Source organism: Diceros bicornis, chromosome 5 (genome assembly GCF_020826845.1).
Source record: "Diceros bicornis minor isolate mBicDic1 chromosome 5, mDicBic1.mat.cur, whole genome shotgun sequence".
Lineage (NCBI taxonomy): Eukaryota > Metazoa > Chordata > Mammalia > Perissodactyla > Rhinocerotidae > Diceros > Diceros bicornis.
The window spans coordinates 48,187,354-48,208,734 of NC_080744.1; the positions used below are offsets into that span (position 1 = coordinate 48,187,354).

The following is a 21,381-nucleotide window of genomic DNA, read 5'->3' on the forward strand; positions in this document are numbered from 1 at the left end:
ATAGCACAAAGGGAAAACCCCAAGGCAGAGAGTCACATTCCCGATAGGTTTTTGTTTCATTTCCTTTCATAGATAACAAAAAACTTTTTAACTTTGTTTTCAGGTTTTTCAAAAATCCACAGTGCTCCTAAGGTGCCACTAAAGTACCTATGAAGAAGCAAACTACAACCAGAAGTCTTATGTAAAGACTCTTAGACTCGCAGCCTAACTGGTCAAGACACTGATAGACTGTAGGCATCTTTGTGCCTCTCAAGGGGTGTGACAGAGGCCCAGACTTCCCAGTCAGCTGACCAGGGACCAGCCAAGCTACAGGTGAGTGCTGATGAGGAATGCAAAGAGCTCAGAGTGACCTGGCCTCAGCCTGGCTCTCCAGGCCCCCTGACTGAAATGATGACTCCCTAGTGGCCCCAGCACATGGCGAGATGCCAACACCTGAGCTCCTCTCCTTGAGTTAAGAGTTCATTGAAAAATGGGAGAAGGTCAAATACCGTATGATTTCCTTCATTAAGTAGTAGATAATAACAACAATAACCAAACACATAGGGACAGAGATTGGATTGGTGGTTGCCTGGGGGGCCGGGCGGGGGGAGGCGGGGAGGGAGGGGGGTGAAGGGGATGGTTCGGTACATGTGTGTGGTGATGGGTTGTAGTTGGTGTTTTGGTGGTGAACATGATGTAATCTGTGCAGAAGTGGAGGTGTAGTGATGTACACCTTAAATTTTTACAATGTTGTAAACCAATGTTACTGCAATAAACAAAAAATTAAAAAAAAAAAAAGAAAAGCAAAATTGATTTTTCAAGGTAAAAAGTCAAATAGCTCTAATTTAAAACTGATGTAGGCTCACGAAACACTTTATGTTGTGTGTTAACTCTTGGAGCTCTTCAGGGACACTCCCTCCCCTAACTTCCTGGCATCCCACCTCCTCACCCAGACCCAGGCTCTCCTGCTAACTGCACAGGCAAGTTGTATGTCCTACCAGCACAGGCAGCCCTGAGCATTCCAGCCCTCAACAGAGACATGCCAAGAACGTTCCATCTACCCAACACCCCGCCATTCATCCCTACTTTGAGATCTAAAACCCTTTGAGTTGACTTCTTCAGAGAAGGGAGCAAGACTGGAATCTTTGGAGATTAGCAAAGGTTCTGATACTGAGGTAGGAGAGGTGGGGCTGGTGCAGTACAAGGTCATGGGGACCTGCCTCCACTTTTGTGAGGAGGGTTACATCCCTTATTCTCTGGGGCAAGAGTCAAGTTAACAGACACAACAGGTGGGGGAAGGGAGGGTGGTTTATTTCCTAGGCAATAATCTTACTTCTTGGACTTGATGGAAGCTGAAAGGGGTGGCAGTCTCTAAACTTCTGTCTTAGCAATAAAGGGAAAGCAATAAAGGGAAAGTGGTCCACTCCCACAACCAGAGAACCCGTGCAGCGTCTGAAAGGTGCACGCTGTGGGACTTAGCTCTCACAAATCTCGAAGTCTCTCGCTTCTCAAAAATATTCACACCCCGCTCTCCTGTATGTGTGATCTGCTATCTGCAAGCTGAGAACAAAATATAAAACAGCAGAGAGAAAAGGAAGCAGGAGCTTTAAGGCAAACTAGATTTCGTACATTCTTTGTCGTTCTTCTTTTTGCACATCATCAAAGAGCTGCTTGGTGAGGTCGTCCATCTTTTCTGTGAAAAGAGAATGCTCTTTGAAATATGTCTGCAAACCAATGCCTTGAGTGTTTCGTGTCATGTTTAAGAAAGTGAGGATGTAAGAACGATCATGGGATATTTATTACCAATAGGACTTAAGATGAGAATCTGTCACTTTTATAAATTGGAAATATGGATACAGGGGGTTCAAAATAATAATTCTCACAAATTTGTCATGTTGGAATCTATGAAGAGTTTCATTTTATAGTACTTTTGCTTGAATATCATTTGTTTGATTAAAATAGGCATATTGACTTTGAGACAATAAATATTATTATTAGAAGTAAACAGAAACCCTTTGGGAAGAAAATGATCCATTTATGATAGGGTCTCTCAAACTCAGCGCTATTGATGCTTCAGGCTGGATGGTTCTTTGTTGTGGAGAGGGGGCCGTCCTGTGACTGGGAGGATGCTGAGTAGCATGACTGGTTTCTACCCGCTAGAGGCCAGCAGCACCTCTGCTCCAGCTGTGACAACCAAAAATGTCTCCAGACATGGCCAAATGTCCCCTGGGGGGAGAGGGGAAGAAAAGCGCCTTGGTTGAGAACCACTCATTCACGATGACCAAGAAAATAATGAAGTGTCTGCCTTCCTCTGGGGAAGAGGAAATATAAAAGAGCCGCTGTTGCATTTATTTTATTTTATTTTTTTGTATGACGAAGATCAGCCCTATGCTAACATCTACCAATCCTCCTCTTTTTTTTGCTGAGGAAGACTGGCCCTGGGCTAACATCCACACCCATCTTCCTCCACTTTATATGGGACGCCGCCACAGCATGGCTTGCCAAGCGGTGCATCGGTGCGTGCCCGGGATCCGAACCAGCGCACCCTGGGCCGCCGCGGCAGAGCTCGCGCACTTAACCGCTTGCGCCACCAGGCCGGCCCCCCCTATTGCATTTAAATACAAGTCTCTAACACAAAGTGTAGGTTAAGGGGGTACTGGACAACTAGGAAACAGCTCCTAGGGTTCTGGCCAGTCTGTGCCATGACAGCCCCACGCTCCCAACATGTCCACACACAACGGGTACAGCCTATCAAAGCCTGACATCCCTCTTTGGACTTAGCTGACACCCATCCTTGAGTTCTACCTCATTTCTGAGTCCTGCCTCAGAGGGGAGCCCAGGGATGAGGTGATGATAGCGATTACCTATTTAGCAAATTACTTGGTTAAAAAAAAAGCCAACAGTTTAATAGTTTCTCTAATGCAGTGTTAAATGTCCCTGAATCAAAATGATTGCTTTACAATATCATGACAGCCAGAAAATACTATGGAAAATGCTTAAGCTTTAATTTAGAAGCCAGCATATTTGATATAATTTCAATTTTCAATTCACTCCCAGAATTGGCTTCAGTTCTGGTGGTTACCATCTTGGACCATTTGCAAAGGGGCTAAAGAGGCTGCCCAAATGTGCCTTTCTTCCCAAGAGCAACGAGATGGTGTCCAAGTTGGAATCTCAAAAAAGGGGAAACAACACGTGATAACATCCCTCAGTCATGGGTCACAGGGTAAGCGAACACTGGTGCTTTTCACAAAACATGGTTTGCCGTGCGTAGGGAGACCCACGGGACAGGTAGTTTATAAACACCGGGTTTGAATGTTTTCAGGCACTTTTTAGGAGGTATAAAATTATCCACCCAAACACGTCACCAATGCTGTCAAATATATAATTTTCAGGACACACTTGTGGGAATTAAATTTTCTTGTGGGAAATTCCACTTAAAGTTAGAAAAAAGAACAAACTCCCAAGAGGAGGGTATTGTAATAAAAAAGGTGGAGGTTAGTAAGCCCTTCCCTATCTTAGGTGCGAGGTTTACTCACAGGCCTCTGACCTCCTTCTGTTCATCAATGCCCACATCATCAGTCCTTAGAGACAGGGTGGGGGACACTCAGGATCTGGAGCAGGAGGTCACACCCATCCTCGGCATCATCTGAACAGCCTTTCCTGCACTACTGGCCAGGACTCAGGACATTTACTTCCTCCTACCAACAAGTGCTTCTCCCACACTCTGCCGTGAACCCCCAGGGCTCCTGTGCCCCTCTGGATCCTGGAGTATCCACCGCCTGTGGGCCTGAGGCATGCGCTAGATCCTCAGGCCTGAACCCTCATGCCCCAGCTGCCCCCACATCGGAGCTTAAGGAAAAGATCCTTGAACAAGACAGATAATTGAGTGTGGTGATTTAAATCTGGTCAAGAACCACCAGACTCATGTTCCCGTTGGGATTTAGCGAGTGCTTGCGATTAGAATTTGAGCTGGAAAGTTACAGATGGACAGAGCTAGGCTAAGGGTGGCTGCTCCACATCCCTAAATGAAAGTGATACCATTGGTTCCAAGGGTCTGCATCTGACAGCCTGGGGGGGTGACATGGCTCCAGCACTAAGCAGGGCCCTTCGTTCAGGGCCAGGGCAGTGACAGAGGATGTGGGTACCACTTAGACCAAGCAACTTGGACAGATCTGAAATTTGACCACAAGTCCTTGGCAAGCAACAAACATTCCTCCAACATTACCCCAACCGTGCACCAGGATCACCACAAAGTTTAAAAAAAAATACAGATGTCCCACCACCCCTGCCGCCATCACCCACAGACACACCCAGGCACACACACAGACACATGCCCCCATTTCCTGTACTTTGCAAATGGCCCAGGAGGTCCTGAGACAGGGATTGCTGTGCAGTCTGACAAAAGATGGAAATAAAACAGATGAATCTATAGGGTAAAGTTACACAATTTAAATATAGTTATTCTCTGTGGTGCAGAGATTCTGTCATTACACCAAGTATACACCAGAGACTCCTGATTCTGCCTAAGACTCGGTTCACCCCCAGGTGTCTTTTCCTGAGGGATGAGACAAGAGGACGCATGAACGCATTTATCAGGCCACCCTGGGCTTTACCTTTCAACTCCTCCGTCTTCTCTTGGAGCTGCAGCTGTATTTGCTCTTTTTCTATTTCCAGTTCTGAATTATGCTTCTGAAGCTTTGCCAATTTCTAGCAAAGGGAACGGGAAAAAAAGCTGTTTTGAAAGCTCTCTTCAAGTTTTGTCATCATTGCCTTTCTTGGCGAATTTTTTTTCTGGTCCCCACTCCTGTCCATAGATAACAGCCGGCACCAGCCCCCTGTAAGACGCTGCCTTCAGTGTCACATGCACGGGCTCCATGTGACTTCAAGCAGACACTAGTTCCCAACCTGACCCAGCAATGGCAGAAATCAAGGAGAAAGAACCAAATCCAAGGTCTCCTCAAAGTCAAGGAAGCTCCTCTAACCTTTATTCTTGAGATTCTTGATAGCCAGAATATTTATATATTTAATACGATATAAATAATTCATGATATAAAGTGGATTCCCACTTTGAGAGTGTTATGATTCAGGAAGGATGTGTGATTGTGACAGAAGTTCTGTTATTCTAGCTTGTCTTGGTAACGTGTTTGCTGGGCTGGCAGCTGGGCCCCTTGGTGCTGATGGTTAGTGACCGGCAGTGCAGGCAATGCCAGTAGCTGTGTGGGTGCAGCTGGGCACCAGGCCATGGGGAGGGCAGAGGGATGCCCTGGGGCTCCAGACCGCCAAAGTGTTGTAGGACTTGGGAAAGTGCAGGAGAATGGACGGTAATAAAGTCCACCTCCTTAGAAAACATTAGCTCATGCTTGTGCCAGGCTCTGTGACAGGCATTTGGCTAAATTATAACATCTGACAATTTTATGCTCACAACAACTGTGTCAGTCCCTTTTTGTTATTCCCATTTTACATATGAGGGAACTAAAGTTCAGAGAGGGTAAGGGACTTGCCCAAGGTCGCCCAGCCAGACAGCGGTAAAGACAAGATTTAAACCTGGGACATCTGATTTTTCTGTCTGCTGCTCTTTCTACTACACCATAGAGATGAAAGCCTGCCCAGAGCTTTGCACTGCTGTTCTGAGGAATATGCTTCAGGGCACACACCAGATGGACAAGCGACAGGGGACCAAGGTCATCCTGGAAGAGAGGGAAGCATTCAGCCAGGGCTCCTTCTTGGGCTTCTCATCACTTTACAAGAGTTGAAAGGAAGAGTAAACCTTATGTTGCGCTTCTTGAAGCAGGAGCCCCCACCTCTTCTCCCAGACTCTAGACCTTTGATCTCCCCTCCCCTAAAAAGCAGGTTCCCTCTGCTAATGGAAGCCAACAGCAAAATCTGATTTGCTCTGCAGAAATCTGCTTTGTGGGAAGATGCTACACTGTGACCTCTTCCATGCCAAGACTCACAATGCATTTCCACAGTCACTACCAGCACCAACCTCTTCCACGGCAGCCTTGTATCTCCTCCCCTTCTCCTCATAATTGTGCCTGTGGGTAGCTGCTCTGTCCAGTTCTGATTCCAGTTTCTGAATCTTCTCCGTGTCACTGGCCCGAAGAGCAGCCAGGCTGGTCAGCTTCTCCACCAGCCCGTGGTTCTCTTTGTTCTAGAGAAAAGACAAAGCAGATGCTTAGGGATTTATCCAAAATAAAGAAGCTGTTCCATTTGCTTCTCACAACCTTTAACACGGCATCTAAACCTATCAGAGGTTTATTTACACTTATCACATCTATCATTACAATGGCATGTACCAGCATCTTCACCCTAGTGAAAATAGCGAGGCAGATCTGGTCAGGCAATGTCTTCCTGAGCTGGTGGCTCTTTTAGTGTGGGACCAGTCCAATCCTGGAGCTCCAGGACAACCCTAGAGTTGTCAGCTGACCTGTGTCCCCCACTGCCCCCCCAAATTCACATGTTGAAGTCCTAATACTCAGTACCTTGGAACATGACTGTATGTGGAGATAGGGTATTTAAAGCCTAATTAAAGTAAAATGAGGTGGACCCTAATCCAGTTTGACTGGTGTCCTCATAAGGAGAGATGAGGACACAGACACACACAGAGGGAAGACGATGTGAAGCCATAGGGAGAAGATGGCCATCTTCAAGCCAAGGAGACACACTTCAGAAGAAACCAACCCTGCCGACACCTTGGTCTTGGACTTTCAGCCTCTAGAACCATGAGAAAACAAACGTCTGTTTAAGCCACCCGGTCTGTGGTGGTTTGCTATGGCGGCCCTAGCACATGAATACACCTAGAAGGGAGCCCAGGCAGTGTCAGGACTCCACGGGCCCTGCTCCTCGGTGGCCACGGCTGTTTTTCAGTGCTGTTCTGCACAAGCCATACAATGTGCAGGCCTCTTACACAACAGCACAAGGAGGGGAAAATGCACCAAAACCTCAAGTTTATGTGTTTGCACATTCATCCATTTACTGAGGACTCCTATGGCCTAAGGGCTAAGTTTAAAGTTCACCTTAGGGAAACCTCAGTATTATTTGAGACAGGCCCGGGAGTGAGTTTTACAGATGTGAATGCTGCATATTCCACAGCACTCCCCCACTGGCTGAGGGTATATGGATTTTTTTTTTTTCCTACCAGTGGGAATGGTATGGGGAGTCTTCCCAAACTAGGCAGAGCTGCAGCTAGACCATAAGACTTCTGGGCAAATTGGAAAATGGCAGCTCCTCTGGGCCAATGCAGCCCTGAGGGAGCGTGGATTGGCAACAGACAGAATCTTTGTGCAAATTAGAAAAAGGCCCTCCCGCCTCAAGAAGGTACAGCTTTATGACAGCACACATGGGCTGTCAAGTGAAGACAGGCTGGATTTCAGCCTCACTTGAGCTCTTGGGCAGGTGCCCTTGTGCAGTGTACAACCTACACAATCACATGTGGCAGCCCTTTATAGTGTGCTTCTGTTTTCTAGCCCAGGTGGTCCCTGTAAACTGTTTGAACCTCCTAACATGGGGATAAATCTCAACAGCATAGCTAAAGAAGTGGCCCAGAACAAAATAAATCTGTCAGAAAAAGTAAATATGAAAGATGCATTATGAACATCTACCTGATCTTCTAGCTTTTTCTGCAAACGCTGGACCCTGTAAGTAAGCTGAATGTTGAGCACGAATCGTCGGATATTCTGGAATCTGCGTCTGGCCAGCCACGCTCGTGCATATTTCTGAAGGATCACAGCCTTGTGTTCCTTTAGCATCTTTAAAACAAGATTTTGTGAAATGTAAACTTGATCTCCACTGTTTCTCTCATCGACTCCTGCAATGTTGGGAGATGCAACTACTAAAATATTCCCACAGTGTAAAACATGAATTTCTTCTAACCAACCCGCAGAACCCTATTATACCTAGGCTTTTGAAATAATAACCAAATCCTACCTGTAGCAGACGTGTACGAACAGACATCCATCTACCAGAACTCCCTGCTCCCCAGTAAGGCCTTCACGCAGAGAAACTATCTCACTACTATCGGTGAGAAATAACATGAGCCCTGGGAAACCCATGTCCCAAGAAAGCACGTGGTCTCAGCCGCACCTTTCGATACTTCCTCCTCGCCAGGAATCCTCGGGTGTAGGCCTGGATGGTGATGGTGGCCACGCGAATCAGCTGGTACAAGTTGCGAACAAGATACCCACGACAGTACTTCTGAATGACTATGGCAGCCCATGCTTCTTTTAAGGCTGTCGCGGTAATAGCTTTCCTTGGTTAAAAAGAACGTAGAGTAAATCTGTTGTCCACAGAGTGCTGACTTCCACGCAGAGTGAGAAGCAGCACTTTTTACTCAGGAATATGCAAACGTTTTCCAAATCTACACATTAAACTCCTGTTACTTACATATTGCCCATGGCTGATTTCTTGCTACTGCGGCAGAGTTGAATAGTTATGAGAGAAATTGCGTGGCCGCAAAAGCCCCAAGTATTTGGCCCTCACAGAAACAATTTGTTGACTCCTATCTAAAGGACTGGAGGTGAACACAAAGTTCTTACCTTCAGAGTTTACAACCTCATGGAGCAGACAGACTTACAAATGGCCAAGTGGGATAAGAGAAAAAAATAAAATAACTACTAAGAGGTCTGTAAGAGAGATCTTACAGAACTATCATTCTGCTTGGGAAGGGCTGACACGGGAGTCAGCCCTTGATGGAAAAGGATTTCTTTAGACAATGAAGGTTAGAAAAGGAATCTCAGGCCGAGGGACCAGTGAAGGCATGGAGGCCTAGTAGTGTCTGAAATATTCAGAAAAAAAGAATCTGTCTGGAATTGCTAGACTATAAGATATACGGAGAAAATCAGTAGGCAGTGAGGTTAGAAAAATAGATGGGACATCTGTTAGTCAAAAAATATATTTATTGAACACCTACTTTGTGACAGCCACTGTTCTGGGTCCTAGGTACAGATGCAATGAGAACCAGACAGTACGGTCCCTGTCCTCACAGAGCATCCATTCTTATGAAGGCACGTAGGCCAAGAGGTCCTTGAACACCATGTCTGAACACTGAGTACTCTTCTGTAGGAAACAGAGGCCACTGGAGGCATTAAAGGCAGGAGCAGGGCAGTGGCTCAAGCAGGCCCTGCTTTAGGAAGATGTGAGAGAAAAGTGGTGGGTGGGGGGCTGTGCGGTAAGACTGTAAGGCACGGGATGATAAAGGCCTCATCCAGGGCAGGGAGGCGGGAATGGAAGCAATGGGACAGACACAAGAGGCAAGGGGGGGGGGGCGGGGGGTAGAACTGTCATGGTAGTTCCCAAACGGAAAGGGAGGATGAGTGTGGGGAAGAAGATAACTCGGGTTTCCTGCCCTGGAGACTGCTGCTATTAACTGAACCAGAGGCATGGCAGGGGAGCCTGGCTGCGTGTGCACGTAAAACAATCGCCTCGGGGGGTGGGGGTGGAGTGGCAAGTCCAGTTTGGGTCGTGCTGCGATGAAGGCTGTGGTGTGCCAACCACAAGGAGAAGCCCAGATGCTGCTGGAGGTCAGGCCTCAAGCTCAGAAAGAGGTCAGGCTCAGCGGCACAGTCTGCCTTTAAACACCTGCCTTCTCCACGAGCCTCACAGCACGCCCAAGAAGGAGGCAGGGCGGACACACAAGCACACGACGCTATCTGGGAAGGACGCCCGGCTCACTGGCCAGCCCGGTGCGGCCTCTTGGGAGCACTCAAGGAGGGGCAGGACGCGTGTGGCTGGTGGAACTGCTCTCCACTCAGCCACCTGCTTGCGGTCACCATGGTAGCCCACCCAAGGGGTTCTGCGTCTGCTGGAGGGCCTTGCCATGGATTCCCTCAGGCATGGTGGGCCCCCCACCATCTGCAGGTAGGCTGATCAGTGGCTATTCATGGCGTCTTTACGTACAGGCTTCACTAGGACCTTGATCATCTTAGGCACTTTCAATTTCCACAGACAAGGGGCCCAGTTCCTCTAGTGGTCTCACTGGGAATTCTCACCTTCTTTGGCAACACCCTGACCAGGGCTCCTCTCTTCAGGGTCCTGGTTGTCACCTCTGCCACATGGGGACAGCAGGCAGAGTCAGCACTACCTGCCCCTGAGGACACCCTTCTCACCTCAAGGCTCATGGCCACCTCGGGGACCCACACCCATCTGTAGCCCAAGTCCCAGGAGACAGGCCCTTGGTCCTTGACAGGCCCCTCCCCCTGGAGGTAACTGGGGAAGAAAGGTGTACAATTCCACACCTCTTCCTTGGTTCCCACATACCTCACGGTTTGCTGACCCCGGAAGTACTGCTGGATTATCAGAGCCGCTTGTTTCTCTCGGAGGAATTTTTTTCTCTGGAGCCAGCCACGGATGTGCTTTTGTATCACAACACATCCCTGCCTCAGCTTATCCAATCGGAGTTTCTCTAAATAAGCCACTTGTCCCGCTCTGAAGAAAATTTTGGTTTTACCAAACTGGTATTGATTAGAATCCTGGAAGAGAAAAATGATATAAACAGAAACAAACTCTTTCAGATTTTCTATAGTATTTGGAAAATATGTTTAGAGATTCCAACATGCCAAAAACATTGTTATTTTGACATATCTGTTCTTTGGCATAAAGCAGAAAAATTCTGATCGTGATCTAGAAATTTATATTTTGACTTGTTTGTTTAAAGCCACTTTGGGGGAGAGAAATAGACTTGAGGCTGAGGTGTCCATCTGTGGGGTGAGAAGGGGGCGTGCATTCTCGGTGATTCTCAGTCTTTCCTATGCCGTTTCCACAAAAGAGCAGGGGCACCTAGAAAGGCTTGGTTTCTATCTTCATTTTGGCTTCTCTTCACCACCCTCTTTCCTGGCCATCAAAACTCCTTCTCTACCTGTTTTCCATCATAACTCATGGCTTCAGCAATAACCTAAATCAACACTGAGCCATGTCTGGAACCCCCCTGGCTTACTGACCCTCTAGTCGACTGTGTAATATAAGCCAGGCCGCAGAAGCTCCCTAGATTGTGCGGGAACTAAGCAGGACAGGAGGATACTGGGGGAGGCTAGGGTTCAAATGTGGGTCCCTAAAGGAGACTCCTGCGGTCGGGAGATGATGCCCCATGGGTGTGTCTGCTCTAATCTCCTCAGCACACAAATGCTGGGACACATTTCATGACAATCACGGTCCTGAGACACAGGAGGAAACGCATATGAGAGCCGTGCTTCTCAGGAAGAGCCCATGACTCCAGGAGGGGAGGAAGACTGACCTGGATAAGCCTGTGTAAAACTACTTTGCACACCTCCTTCTTATCACTGAACGAAAGCTCCTGCTTGGTCATGAGGATACCAAAGCGACTGTAGAACTCGATGTACGTCCACCTGGAAGTCAAAGCGGGATCTGAGGTGGTGTGCCAGAGAGGAAGCGTGTCCTGTCCGTGGACCCCTCAGACCTGCCATTGTTGGTGGGGTGGGGGTGGGGTCTGTTCTGGGGATGATGGCCCTGACCTTTGACCCGTTTCCCTCAGCACACCACCCAAACCTCACCCCGAGCACACCTGTCTGCTCCCTGGACTGTTTTTGTTAACGCTCTGCTCCAACAATTGTCGTCTTCCTCCCCCTCCAGCTCCCTTTCCCAGGGGCACTGGGGGGGGGCAGCAGGCAACCCTCACTAGCAATGGAGACAGGTGATGGGGTGATGCTGATGGTGGCCTCTGTCCCGCACACTGCCTGCTCATCGCCCTCTTCTGGCCTTCCCACAGCTCAGTGGGAAAAATCTGGGAGCATCTTACAAAAGTACCTGACAGAAAACATGGCAGCTACTCCCTTGGTTCTCAGCACAGACCTGAAGTTGGACTCTTTTTCCCCAAAACAAGGACTGATCACATACCTGGAAGGGTAGCTCTGGGCACTGATGCGAATTGTTTCTAAAACACCACAGGCTCGCAGCTGCTGAACAATTCTTTTGGAGTCAAACCTTAAAAAAGATGATTTTATACAGTCATGCGTCGCTTAAGGATGGGGATACGCTCTCAGAAATGCGTCGTTAGGCGATTTCATCGTTATGCGAACATCATAGAGCGTAATTACACAAACCTAGATGGTACAGCCTACTACACACCTAGGCTCTATGGTACTGATCTTACGGGACACTGTTGTATATGCAGTCTGTCGTTGACCGAAATGTCATCGTTCAGCACATGACTGTAATGTGTTAAGCCATCATAATTGATAAACATGCCCCTAAACAGTGTGGAAGACCTGCCCCTACTATGAGCTCCTAGGGGCAGGATCCATCTCTATAATTTCCACACCAGGCACCCTGCAGATACTTAATAAATAACTGTTGGATGTCAAATAAAGATAGCACCTCTGAAACAGTTCAGAAAGCTATACTGAGGATACAGAGAAGGAGCTACTGCTTCTGATGGAGGCGACTAGGAGGGGGACATGGCCTTTGGCTTCAGCTTCAAATGACAACAGAGAGGAAGAAACGTTCAAGCTCACCTCATCCAAGCGCCCATTCGATGCCTGAGCTCCCTTTAGAAGACACCCAAAAGGTGGTCCTCTGGCTTAGGTCTGATGCTCTGGTGACCCACAGGCAAATTCACCACCTCCATGGACAGTGCATCCCCCTTAGACCCTTCTTAGCTCGAGTCAGCTAAAAGAGACTCTGTAACTTCCATGCGAGGATCTGGGGGCCTTTTCCTTGGGGCCTCAGAGAACAAGTCTAACATCTCATGCCATGTTTGAGGGCGAAGCTTCTGACCCCTCCACAGCCTTTCTCCTACAAATACATACTAATTCTTTCTATAATCAAGGAAAATGTCCTGGCTTTCTCAGTTGCATAAACTTCAGTTGTAGACTATTCTTTCAAATCTAGCTCCTTTGCTTATCCTAGAGATGAGGTGGCTTAGCCAGAGGGGTTGTGCTGACATTGTATGTAAAGGGCAGAATTATGACGAATCATTTAAAAATGCAGAAACAGTCAAGTTCAAGACAATTATAAGCAAATCCTCCAACATCATGACAGAAATGGGTTCCTCAGTGTTCTCCCTCTCTGCTGCATAAGAACACTTACTCAAAGGGTAATTTCTCATCGTTCGGCTTGATGCATCGAACGTAGTGGGGTGTGGTTGCATTGAGGGTCTCCATGAGCAAGTACAGAGAGCTGCGGAACTGGGGAACAAGGTCAGAGAACAACATCGTGCTGAAAGTTAATGCTTAGATCAAGGTTAAAAAAAAAAAAAAAGGTCCAACCTCAGTAAGCTACTCAAGAAGAGGAAAAGTTAACTTCATGCATTAATCTCTCTCATAAAAGCTTTTAGTCCATGACTGTGTTTCTTAGCTTGTCCAACTGTTCTGGACAGACCACTGCTCTGTCCAAGAATCCCAAATAACAGAGAACTTAGTGAATCACATTACTGTGCAAACGCATGGTTTGCTCAGGTGTGTGTGGCCGTAGAGGCTGAGGGACAATGACAATGAACCGCTGCTTTTCTCTGCATTTGCACTTAAGTTAGATTTGAAGCAGCTCAGTGCCTGTGTCCAGGTGTGGAATGGTCCTCCCAGTGCCGAGCTCCCTGGGGGACAGGCCTGGTGCCCTCGGCCCCTTGCCCTCAGACCCTTTCTCGGTACCTTGCTCCCCACTGTGCTCCGGAAGTGCTTGTTGTTTGGCTTGATGACTTGCTTTGCAGATTTCACTGTGATCGCTGAACCAAAAGGGGAAGAAGGAACCGGATTTTCTATAAAAAAGTTGGCGCAGAGATGAAACTGGAAGGAACAGAGAGGGTTTTAGTCAAGTGTTCACCTACAGCCCTCAGCTAGCAGGAGCCAAGTAAATGGTCAAGACAACCCCCTCTAAACCAGTGGCGGGTAAAGTAACAATCTTGGCCAAGTCTCTGTTCCACACGGGGACTGTCCTCACTCGGGATGACCCAAGGCTTCTTTCCCAGAAACGGAAGCAGAGATGACAACCAAGTGAAGGTCTGCATGTGGGTATCACTCAAAGTATCAGAAAAGCGGAAACATTTACTATTCCTCCCTCTGTGCCTCGGCATACGGCATACATTGTGTCTGCACCTGGAATCTCCTCCCTCCTACCCCACATCCTCATCCCCACAGATCCAAACCCTTCCCATTACTCAAGGTTCTGTTAAAATATTTTCCATCCCCACGCCCTTCACAATACCTTCCCTGGTGCCCCAGCATGAATTAATCCCAACTTCCTATGAACTATCTTAATCTCTTATTTGTAACTCTTAAGACACCCGTTACTTTCTATCTTGCATCAGCTGTTTCTTTAAATGTCTTATCTCTTACAGCAAACCCCATATTTTTTAATTTTAAATCAGATATTGAGAATCTCCTTTGGGGGAGAATCCCTGCCTCATGCATCCTTGTGTGCCCCCGTGGAATGAGTGGATCTGAAACCCCCAAGCCTCAGACAGCTTGTGTGCTTAGTGGAGACACCTATCCGTGCTTCAACGCAATCTGCCTTCGTCTTCCAGGCTCCACCCCACGGGAAGTTTGGGGGTAAGTAAACAATCGGTGAATAAAGTCAACTACTTTTGTACACAAGATACAGGCCATTTCCACATTGACTTCCCTATCATAAATCAGGTTTTTGTTTTTTTGCTGAGGAAGATTTGCCCTGAGCTAACATCTGTTGCCAATCTTCCTCTTTTTTTTGCTTAAGGAAGATTTCCCGTGAGCTAACATCTGTGCCAATCTTCCTCTGTTTTGTATGTGGGTTGCCCCCACAGCATGGCTTGATGAGTGGTGTAGGTCCACTCCTGGCATCCAAACCCATAAACCCGGGCTGCTGAAGCAGAGCACATGGAACTCTAACCACTCGGCCATGGGGCTGGCCCCCATAAGTCAGTTTTAATAACTGAAGTTGTCATGGCCTATGATTTATCTAGGATCATTAGTGGAAGTGCTCATGCTCATTTGGGAAATTGTCAAAATACTTGAACATCAACAAAGGACTGGGGATCTCCTAAAAGAAGGAAAATAACTAAGATAACCAAATATTCAAAAAATGAAGGCTTATGTATGAAATATCCTTATTCTCAAATTTTAAAGAAGAAATGTTTAAAGAGGAAATGTTTTGGTGACACTTCGTCATACAGAACCGTGGGTGTGAGGAGCTCACACACCTCAGGCAGCACCCCCTCCCTGTGTTGCTCTCCTTCGTCTTGCTCTGTTTTCCTCACGCACTTAGCACCACCTACCACTGCTGCCTTCCTGTCTAAGGCACGTTGGCCCCCTGGAACGTGAGCTCCATGAAGGTGGGACCCCTCTGCCTTGTTCACTGCTGTATCACCAGAATCTAGGACAGTGCTCAGCACATGGTAGGTGCTGTATAAATATTTGTGACTGAATGCATAAAACACGAATTGTGGTTCTTTCAATGGTTGTATTAGCTGTCCTTCCTCTCTGTCATCTGCACTTTCAGTTTCTGATTTTCAGTAGAGTGGAGATTTGCATGATTTTGGAAGCTGGAAACATATTTTAGTCCCAATTCTAAAACAGTTATTTTTTGTATATAGAAGCTACAATTAGCCACTGCAAGACAGTTAATGCACACACACTTCTTACTCTTTCCTGATACACATCCAGATCCATGTCAAGTACATAATGAAGAACATCAGTTACCCCTTGGGACTTTACAAACCTTGCTTGCTCTCAGGATTTCAACCAGCATGTCATAGACAGTGTCTCTGTTCTTCTCAAGGAAACCTTCACATTTATACTCTACCTACACAGAGAAAGGAATGAATTATTTCCAAAGAGGCAAAAGCAGACAGCATATAAGTGCCACAAGTTTCTTTTCTAAGAAAGATTAATGGAGGGGCAATAAAGGCAATATTTCAAAAAGAGATGCATTTCTGTTGATCACAGCAACCCCATTATGGGAAGCTTAGAAAGCTGGGCGTAGGTCATCTGATGGAAAGAGCCAGGCTCTCCCACTGCCTGGATTTCCTACCAGCCGCTGGTCACTCTGCACCCACCTGTCAGTCCCCTCTGGCTACTGGTGACCAATGCGTGCAATTAATACAAGAAGACCTGGCTTAGGGCTCACTTTGCCTTTGAAGCCACCAGGAGGAGGAAAAAGCTCAGTGGTGTCCTTTGGGTTCAAACAGAAATGTTTCCTAAACCAGCATTAATGTGGTAGAAAGGAAAGAAAAACTGACCAGCCGACCGCAAAGCTACCGAGGGCACCAAAGCCCTTGGAGTCGGTTTTAGAGTGGATCAGGGTTTGCACTGCTTGAATTTGGCTCAGAAAAACCCTCCAGGCAGCCTTTCTGATTTGTAAGCCTTCTTGAATCCCTCAGACAATAACATATCCAGGGTGGCTGCTTAAACATTTAAATCTCTGGGTTGTATATTTTAATATGTGATATACATTCTTCATAAATTAAAAAAATATGTTAAAAAATAAAATTTTAAAAACCAACCATGAGCAAACAGGCTTTTGGGGTGCTGGAATCTGGAGGCAGAAAGAGTGTACGTGTCCCCTGGGCAAGGACTCCGCTTTGCCCCCCTGGGTAAGAAAGTGTCCTTAACTGGTGCAGAGTTTGGGTTAAGAACCAGGAACCCTGCTGTCTGTAAACTCTCTCTTGTGAATGAAGTTCATGGATTGTTGTATAAATTCTCTCGGTGTGAGCCACTAGTATAAACAGGCAAAGGTGTAACAGATATAGAGCTTTCTCGATCCAGGGAGACCATTTACAGAGACAGTGTCACAGGCAGCTGAGTGTCTCCGGGGCTCTGAGGACCAAAGGAAGATGTGCTGACCGGCTGCATCTAAGCACAGCTGCCTTGCTTTCAAAATGATTTTATTTCCTCGGCTCATTAAATTGAAAATCTAAGTTAACCTTACCATGTGTATGGTTTCTTCCCACCAACAACAGTCCACACAAAATGTTGCACTGTTAGTTCTTTTAAGAAGGCCTTCTTGGCAGTGCCAGGTGACAGAATTAAATGTACAGAAACTATGAATTATAAAGAAGGTCTTGAAGTAAATTCCATTTGTGCTTTTTAAGAATTCTGATCCTTTTTTTTTTCCCATGGGATCCCAACTACGAAATTATAAAGGAAAACCCACCAGAAAATATGATGATATAGCATCATTCATTTCCTGTGCATCTTTGTAGGAACCTATCTGAAAAACTCTAAGCACTGAAAGGCTGTCATATTTTACAGAATTCCTCTAGCCCACAAAGGTTACTACAGCTTTCCAGCTTGTTGTCCCCCCCCCCCCCCCCCCGATGCTCCCTCAGTCACTCAGGCATGACCAGCAGACTCTGACCCATGGCACTAGCCTCTAGGACAGACAAGTGCAGGCCATTCCCGTGATCCCCAGGCCCTGGCCAGGCGGTTGGAGCAACACCCATCCAGGCAATGGCACGAGGGCAGGGGTTTCCTAGGGAAGGAAAACAAGATGAGAATGTATATTTACGGCAGGTGGTTATGGTGATTTTTCTTTTTTTCCTTCTATTTTCTAAGCTTTTTTTTTTTTTTGAGCGAAAGATTCACCTTGAGCTAACATCTGTTGCCAATCTTCCACTACTTTTTTTTCCTCCCCAAAGCCCCAGTGCATGATTGTATATCCTAGTCGTAAGTCCTTCTAGTTCTTCTATGTGAGCTGCTGCCACAGCATGGTAACTGACAGACGTGTAGTGTGGTTCCACCACCAGGAAATGAACTTGGGCTGCCGAAGTGGTGAGAGCACCGAACTTTAACCACTAGGCCATCAGGGCTGGCTCTCTAAGCTTTCTGTAATGTGATATTTTTAAAAATAACTTTCTCTTTTTATTAAAGTAACATTTGTTTCATAAAAAATAGGAGATATATAAAGAAGGAAATAAAGATCACCTAGAAAATCCATCATCTTGAGTCAATCTATGTTACCAATGTAATAAATATATCGCAACTTAAAAAAGAAAGCCTCAAAGAAACACATAGCTTTCAATATAGGAAACAATTTTGCTGTCTTGATTATAACAATTTCATAGAGAATTGTTTCATAGAGAAAATAAACTGATAAGAGGTTAATGAATTCACAATAAATCCAAAATCAGAAATGAGTCTACTAGCAACATGATTATCTTTATAGCAGTACAATAAAAACCCATGTATTTTGTGATAAAAACAACTTAAGAACTGTTAACACATGCACACAGGTATCCTTCATCAAAGCTACATGCTAAGTGTGACTTGAATCCGACCAGGAAAGCCCCTGGGCTGCTCCGTCCAGGAAACACCTCTGGCTGTGGGGCAGACAGCACTGCTCCAGACTTGCACGGTACCTTATCAGCAAAGTGCTGGATGATAAAGGATGTATTGGACATTCTGGGTTTTTCAAACAAAGGATTCTTGTTGACAAAATTATTATACAGCTTTTGAAGCCAGTTCTCATCAGTCCCATGTGGTAGCTGGAAGAGAAGAGCAAATGAAACAGCAAGTAAGAAATAAGGAAAAGTGCAAATTCTAAGAGACCAAGATGAACCGGCACCTGAGTGAACTGCTCTAGACCCGTGGCACCCTGCCCCCAGGAGATCATTCCAGAATGCTTGGCCCTGACTCCTGCCCTTTAATCTAATATCACTGCAGGGGCCAAAGCACAGGTGGCACCAGAAAAAATCATCTGTGAGAAGAACCACGGAATTGAGAGTTCTAGGGAGAAAATGCCAGTAAGTCTACAACATTACAATTACTATTATTTTTTGGTACAAATAAATCTCTGGAAAAGAAACAAAATATGTGTTTAAACATCAAAATACAACCTTTAAACCAACAAAATGCATACTGCTCTGGGGATTATTTGTTCCTGTGGCCCCATGACGGACACTGCTAGTCTGACTCACTATAAAGCTGCTCCTCCCAGAGGGAAATAATAATAAGAAAACTGCTAGAGACCTTTTCTCTCAAATTGTCTGATGTTGATTTTTCAGCTACACCTCCCGATGGATGGATGACTCACAGAATCAGGAAGTAAAAAAAAACCTCCATCCTCGTTAGTCATTAACAACTGGTGTGTGGTCACTCACTGTTTCCATGTCCATTGTATGTACACCCAGGGACAGCCTCGAAAGGCTCCTCTTTGCTGGAGATGACCTAAGAGGTCATGCATGCTACCCGAGGGTGGACTTCACACGCTGGGGTGGTGGGGGGGGTTCCCTGGCCCTCTAGGGTTCCTGCTATGGACCGCTGTCCCTGCATTAATATCTAACTAATTGGTAACATGTCAGGAATTTACATGTACATTAAAAAGAAATCCACTTTGCAATATGCTCATCTGTTACTATTCAGAAGTTAAGTAAAACAACTATTTTTAAAAGTTACCAAGCATTCTTCATCCAGTAACTCCAAAATGCCCATTTTTGCTTCAATCAGGTCAATTACTGCTTGGTTGTCATAAAAATCTATCAGAGTCCAAGGGATATCTTCCTTCATATATTCTTCTTGTTCAAGTTTAAAGACATGCTGGGAATCCAGAAGTTAATACAGAAAGTAAAACAGAGGTTTAAAGTGTGCTTCTGAAGAACAGGACATAAGCACTTGGAAAACGTAGATACATGACTAATCTGTAATGTTTACGGAAGACCCTCAGGTGCAGGCAACCCCCCTTACCCATGACCAGTGCTGCCAAGTTCCTAATGTGGCTCCAGCAGTCATCCTCCCACCCGGTCTGAGTGGGTCCCCACATCCTAGGTTGTAAGGCCTGGGCCAGCCTGTTACCTCCAGCACTCAGGGTGGTCCTGGGCCCCTCCCTGCTCATGGCCACTGCTGCTATTCAAGACAGATCCAGTCTCTTTGGCTGGGTGGGAGCCAGCCTGCCGGATAATGCTGGCTGGGGGGCCAGTGTGAGAAGCCAACAACTCAGAGAGCTTTGTTCACTATAGACCTTTGACTTACAATGGGGTTATGTCCCAATAAACCAATTGTAAGTTAAAAATATTGTAAGTCAAAAATGCATTTAATAACATCTAACCTACCGAACATCATGGCTTAGCCTAGCCAACCTTAAATGTGCTCAGAACACTTACATTGGCCTACAGTTGGGCAAAGTCAACTAACACAAAGCCTATTCTATAATAAAGGGCTGAACATCTCATGTAATTGATTGAATACTGTACTGAAAGTGAAAAACAGGATGGTAGTATGGGTACAGAGGGGTTGTAAGTGTATCGCTGTTTACCCTCCTGATCGCGTGGCTGACTGGGAGCTGTGGCTTGCCGTCACTGCCCAGCAACACGAGAGAGGATCGCACTACATATTGCTAGGCCGGGAAAAGATCGAAATGCAAAATTCAACGTACAGTTTCTACCGAACGCCCTTTACGTTCGTACCACCATAAAGTCAAAAAATCCTGTCGAGCCATTGTCATAAGTTGGGGACCGTCTGTACTTGTTTGGGCCATAAGGGTATCAGGGAGGCTTCCTACAGGGCTGGCTCAGGCTCATCATGGCTGCAGGTAGCGGGAGGGGGAGGGGCAATGAGGAAAAGCCTTTCACAGAGGAATCCCAGTGGGAGTAGCATGGAAGGGCACTAGGTGGTTGAGAACCGAAGGGCGGCGCTCCCGCAGGCCAGAGAGCGAGCACAGTGGCGATGGGGGGCGAGGACTGCAAAGGACGGCAGAGGGAAGATCATCCAAGACCCTCACGTCCCCTGCCCCCCTACTGAGATTCCAGCCCCGTAGCCTTTTCCTCGGGGCAGTGAGGACCCACAGAGGTCATGATGACGCCTGCGTTCTGCAAAGATAACTCGGCTTGGGCGGGGGACGGCTTTGAAGAGGGCAGGACTGGAGGCAGAGAGCCCAATCAAGACTCAGCCCCGAGTTCTGTGGTGGCTGGACGCTGTGGGCTGTGAAACAGAGGACCCTGGGGGAGGACGATGAGCAAGAGTCAAGAGGTTAGGATGAACGTTAGGCTCAGGACACTGGGTCAACAGTGGTGGTTTAACCACAAAAAGGAGCATAGAGGGTAAGGAGGCCAAGAAGGGAAGGTGGCAGGCTTGCTTTGTCACCGTGGAGCTCCCTGAGGCCACCCCGGTGCAGGGTCCAGCAGCTGCCAGATTTACAGGACTGGAGCTAGGAGAGAGGCCTCACTAGGGCTTTTGTGCTGACATTTTAAGGTATGGCCACTTCCAGGAGGGTCTGCACATTAACAGATGACAAAAAAAAAAAGAGGAAAAAGGAGGAGGAGGAAGAGGGGGAGAAAAGAAAACATGGAACTGCAGTCTCTGATACGCTGTGTTCAAGATGTCTCGCAGGTGCGCTATTTTGAGGTTGAGGTGAATGTGTGTGCTGGGGAGCAACATGGCGCTGGAGGCCTGGGAGAGGGCAGGATTCACAGACATCTGACTTCAGGTCAGTCACGCTCCGTATCTACTTGGGATAAACCTTAGCTGTAGTTATTAAATGCTAAACATCCCG

The 21,381-nt window shown here is 46.7% G+C and overlaps 1 protein-coding gene across 2 annotated transcripts in view; it reads right to left on the bottom strand.

Annotated features, from left to right (window-relative positions):
- Positions 1 to 21,381, bottom strand: part of MYO5C (myosin VC) — a 91,645-nt gene that overhangs the window by 32,734 nt on the left and 37,530 nt on the right. For both annotated transcript variants that reach the window (XM_058541594.1, XM_058541595.1), the window contains 13 exons: positions 19,290 to 19,430; positions 18,254 to 18,379; positions 15,616 to 15,699; positions 13,575 to 13,709; positions 13,018 to 13,115; positions 11,827 to 11,913; positions 11,207 to 11,318; positions 10,234 to 10,445; positions 8,062 to 8,227; positions 7,581 to 7,727; positions 5,966 to 6,130; positions 4,593 to 4,686; positions 1,609 to 1,672 (listed from right to left, as the gene is read on the bottom strand). In XM_058541594.1, coding sequence (XP_058397577.1) covers positions 1,609 to 1,672; positions 4,593 to 4,686; positions 5,966 to 6,130; positions 7,581 to 7,727; positions 8,062 to 8,227; positions 10,234 to 10,445; positions 11,207 to 11,318; positions 11,827 to 11,913; positions 13,018 to 13,115; positions 13,575 to 13,709; positions 15,616 to 15,699; positions 18,254 to 18,379; positions 19,290 to 19,430 — 1,631 coding nt within the window. The remainder of the gene's footprint in view (positions 1 to 1,608; positions 1,673 to 4,592; positions 4,687 to 5,965; positions 6,131 to 7,580; positions 7,728 to 8,061; positions 8,228 to 10,233; positions 10,446 to 11,206; positions 11,319 to 11,826; positions 11,914 to 13,017; positions 13,116 to 13,574; positions 13,710 to 15,615; positions 15,700 to 18,253; positions 18,380 to 19,289; positions 19,431 to 21,381) is intronic.